The sequence below is a fragment of the Grus americana genome, chromosome 27 (assembly GCF_028858705.1).
Source record: "Grus americana isolate bGruAme1 chromosome 27, bGruAme1.mat, whole genome shotgun sequence".
NCBI lineage: Eukaryota > Metazoa > Chordata > Aves > Gruiformes > Gruidae > Grus > Grus americana.
Window position 1 is genome coordinate 2,013,767 of NC_072878.1, and position 3,147 is coordinate 2,016,913.

Sequence of the window (3,147 nt, forward strand, 5' to 3'; positions counted from 1 at the left end):
CAGGGTGCGTTCTTGGGGTGGGGAAACGTCTCCAGCAGCACAGTCCCCGTGGCAGCCCTCCATGCCTCCACCCGCAGCAGCCCTCCATTTGGCAGCCTCCCACCAGTACCTGCCCCTGCACAACCTCAGTCGTGTCCCATGCAGGTGTCAGCAGTCAGCCGTGCGGTGGGATCTGCAGGGTGTGGGACAGAAGAGAGACGGCACCGGGCTGGCCGTGCCCCAGGACAGGCACTGAGCCCAGCAGGAGGACGGAGCTGGCCCCACAACAAAGGTCCCTCCCCAGGGCTGGGTGTATGGCCAGAGAGGGAAATGGACGATGCGTGGGGCGGTTTCTCCCAATTGCCCTGGGGCAGCTTCCCCAGCGTGTCCAGGGAACATGGCACAGAGCAGCTCCTCTCTCCTGCACCTGTGATGACTTGCTTCCTTCTCGAGGAGATCAGGCTCTGCTCCACAGGCCCACTGGAGCGGGTCCTCCCCCGGATGGTCACAGAGCTCCGATAACGTCAGGCTGTTCCTGTCCTGGGCACTTTCCAGTCCAGCCCATCCCCTCCCCGGCTCTCCCCCACCTTCCCTGCCCTCTCCCCAGCGCAGCCCAGCAGAGCAGCCCAGTCTGGGCTGGCAGTCTGGGCTGCTGCAGAGCTCTGGGCACTCAGCCCACAGCCCCAGCCCCTCGGAAGGGCACAGCAGCTGCTGGGAGGCAGAGGGGGGGCTCAGCCTCCCCATCGGCCCCAGGCCTGCAGCTGGCCCCAAGTGCCAGCACAGGCCACTCCCTCTTGGCCTCTCCTGCATTGACGCTGCAGGGGATCCCCAGCCCTGACCGCCTTTGCCCCACTCTGCCTCCCCGCCAGCCCTGCTCCCCAGGACACCAGCAGAGTCCTGGCCCTGCGGCTCCTCAGGCACCTCCTGCATCTCTCCACTCTCCTGCCCTGTGCCTGCTGCATCTTCACGGACTCCCACAGCACTGCAGAGTCTTTCTTTGCGGGTACCTGGAGCGAGTGCTCTGCCCTGGGGGGACTTCATCTCAGGGTCTTTCACCTTCTGAGTCTCCATTCACTTCCCACCCCAGAGTACCTGCAGTGTCCCCATCCTCTCCTGACCACGCCAGATTCCTTTCCACATGGACGGACATCTGCCATCAGCCCCGTCATACCTGTGACAGCCTGAGGAAGGGGACTGGGAGCTCGTGCACCATTTCCAATGCCCCTGGACACCAAGACGAGAGCCTTCAGCTAAGTGCTTGGTGTCTAACAGTGATACCATGAGATTATTTCCCCAAAGAGAAGGAGAAAACCAGGCAGAAGAGACCTGGAAAGTCCAATTCCTCTGGCTTGTTCTTAGCCACAGCTGTATCAAGGGGAGCCCAGGCTGCAGGCACCTCCCTCAGGAGATCCCCTTTTATTGCAGAGAGGCTATAAGGAAGGCAAAAGGTGACACATGGTTCTTCAAGGATCAGACACAACAGGACAGAGCCTCAAGAAAAGTCCTATGAACCCAGGCAATTACCTCTAATAATGATTATCAGAGAAAAAAAAAAAAAAAAAACAAACAGAGTACTGGCCTAAAATATGTTCTGGATACTCTGCAGAGAAGGGGAGACAAATTACTGTTGGTGGTGCAAGGTCCATTGACTTAGTTTCCTGAGGGTATCCTTGAGCTCCTGGTTCCTGATGCTGTAGATGAGGGGGTTCACTGCTGGAGGCACCACTGAGTACAGAACTGCCACCACCAGGTCCAGGGATGGGGAGGAGATGGAGGGGGGCTTTAGGTGAGCAAATATGCCAGTGCTGACAAACAGGGAGATGACAGCAAGGTGAGGGAGGCACATGGAAAAGGCTTTGTGCCGTCCCTGCTCAGAGGGGATCCTCAGCACGGCCCTGAAGATCTCCACATAGGACAGCACAATTAAAACAAAACAACCAAATATTAAAAACCAACTTAATATAAGAAGCCCAACTTCCCTGAGGTAGGTGTCTGAGCAGGAGAGCTTGAGGATCTGGGGGATTTCACAGAAGAACTGGTCCAGGGCATTGCCCTGGCAGAGTGGTATAGAAAATGTATTGGCCGTGTGCAGCACAGCATAGAGAAACCCAGTGCCCCAGGCAGCAGCTGCCATGTGGACACAAGCTCTGCTGCCCAGGAGGGTCCCATAGTGCAGGGGTTGGCAGATGGCAACGTAGCGGTCATAGGCCATGACAGTGAGAAGGGCGCACTCAGCTCCAAGCAGGAAGACAATCAGAAAGACTTGAGCAGCACATCCTGTGTAGGAGATGGTCCTTACGTCCAATAGGGAATTGGCCATGGCTTTGGGCACAGTGGTGGAGATGGAGCCCAGGTCGAGGATGGAGAGGTTGAGGAGGAAGAAGTACATGGGGGTGTGGAGGTGGTGGTCGCAGGCTATGGCAGTGATGATGAGGCCATTGGCCAGGAGAGCAGCCAGGTAGATGCCCAGGAAGAGCCAGAAGTGCAAGAGCTGCAGCTCCCGTGTGTCTGCGAATGCCAGGAGGAGGAACTCGGTGATGGAGCTGCCATTGGACATTTGTGGTTCCTTGGCAAGAGGTCTGGTTGAAAAAAATGAAAGGACAGGGAAAATTAGGACATCTTCCTCTGAGCAAAGCCACTCCATTTTTCATAGAAACACCCCCCAATTGAAATGCCTTTCCCTTCTCTGGTTTGTGCTGGCTGAGTGTGTTGTGAGGAGCTGAGGAGTCAGCTGTGCTCAGCTGCAGTGGGTACATGGAGCTGGTTTGTGACAGCTCCAATGTTGACAACCGATGTCAGATGTAATCCACCTTCAATGGAAAAATTAAATCTCTGCACTCATGACTCAGAAGAGTGCAGGCTGCCAAAGACAGGCTTAGCATTTCCTTAGAAGAATTTTGTCTGTGGTTTTTATTTTCCACCATCACATCTGGGGAGCACTCTTTTGAGGGGTAGAAATAGTCATTTTAGGATGGAATAATGGGAACAGGACAGCAATGGGAATGTGACAGGACAGGCGAAAAGGCTCAGCTCTTTGTAGCTTAGTGCAGAGTCAGGAGAGCTGCAGTGTCCATTAGACTGTCACCCAGCTGCCCTGCAATTTGCTTCTGCTGCCTTGAAGATGACGACAAACAGAAATTGCTTTTAAATAATCCCCCAAAACTAGAC

At 55.4% G+C, this 3,147-nt stretch overlaps 1 protein-coding gene across 1 annotated transcript; it reads right to left on the bottom strand.

Annotated features, from left to right (window-relative positions):
- Positions 1-1,558: 1,558 nt before the first annotated feature.
- On the bottom strand, positions 1,559-2,155 carry LOC129196896 (olfactory receptor 14A16-like; the record flags this gene model as incomplete). Its single annotated transcript, XM_054804864.1, has 2 exons — positions 1,559-1,579; positions 1,694-2,155. Coding segments are annotated over 2 exons (483 nt in total), but the record flags the coding sequence as incomplete, so codon positions are not given.
- Between the last annotated feature and the right edge of the window lie 992 nt (positions 2,156-3,147).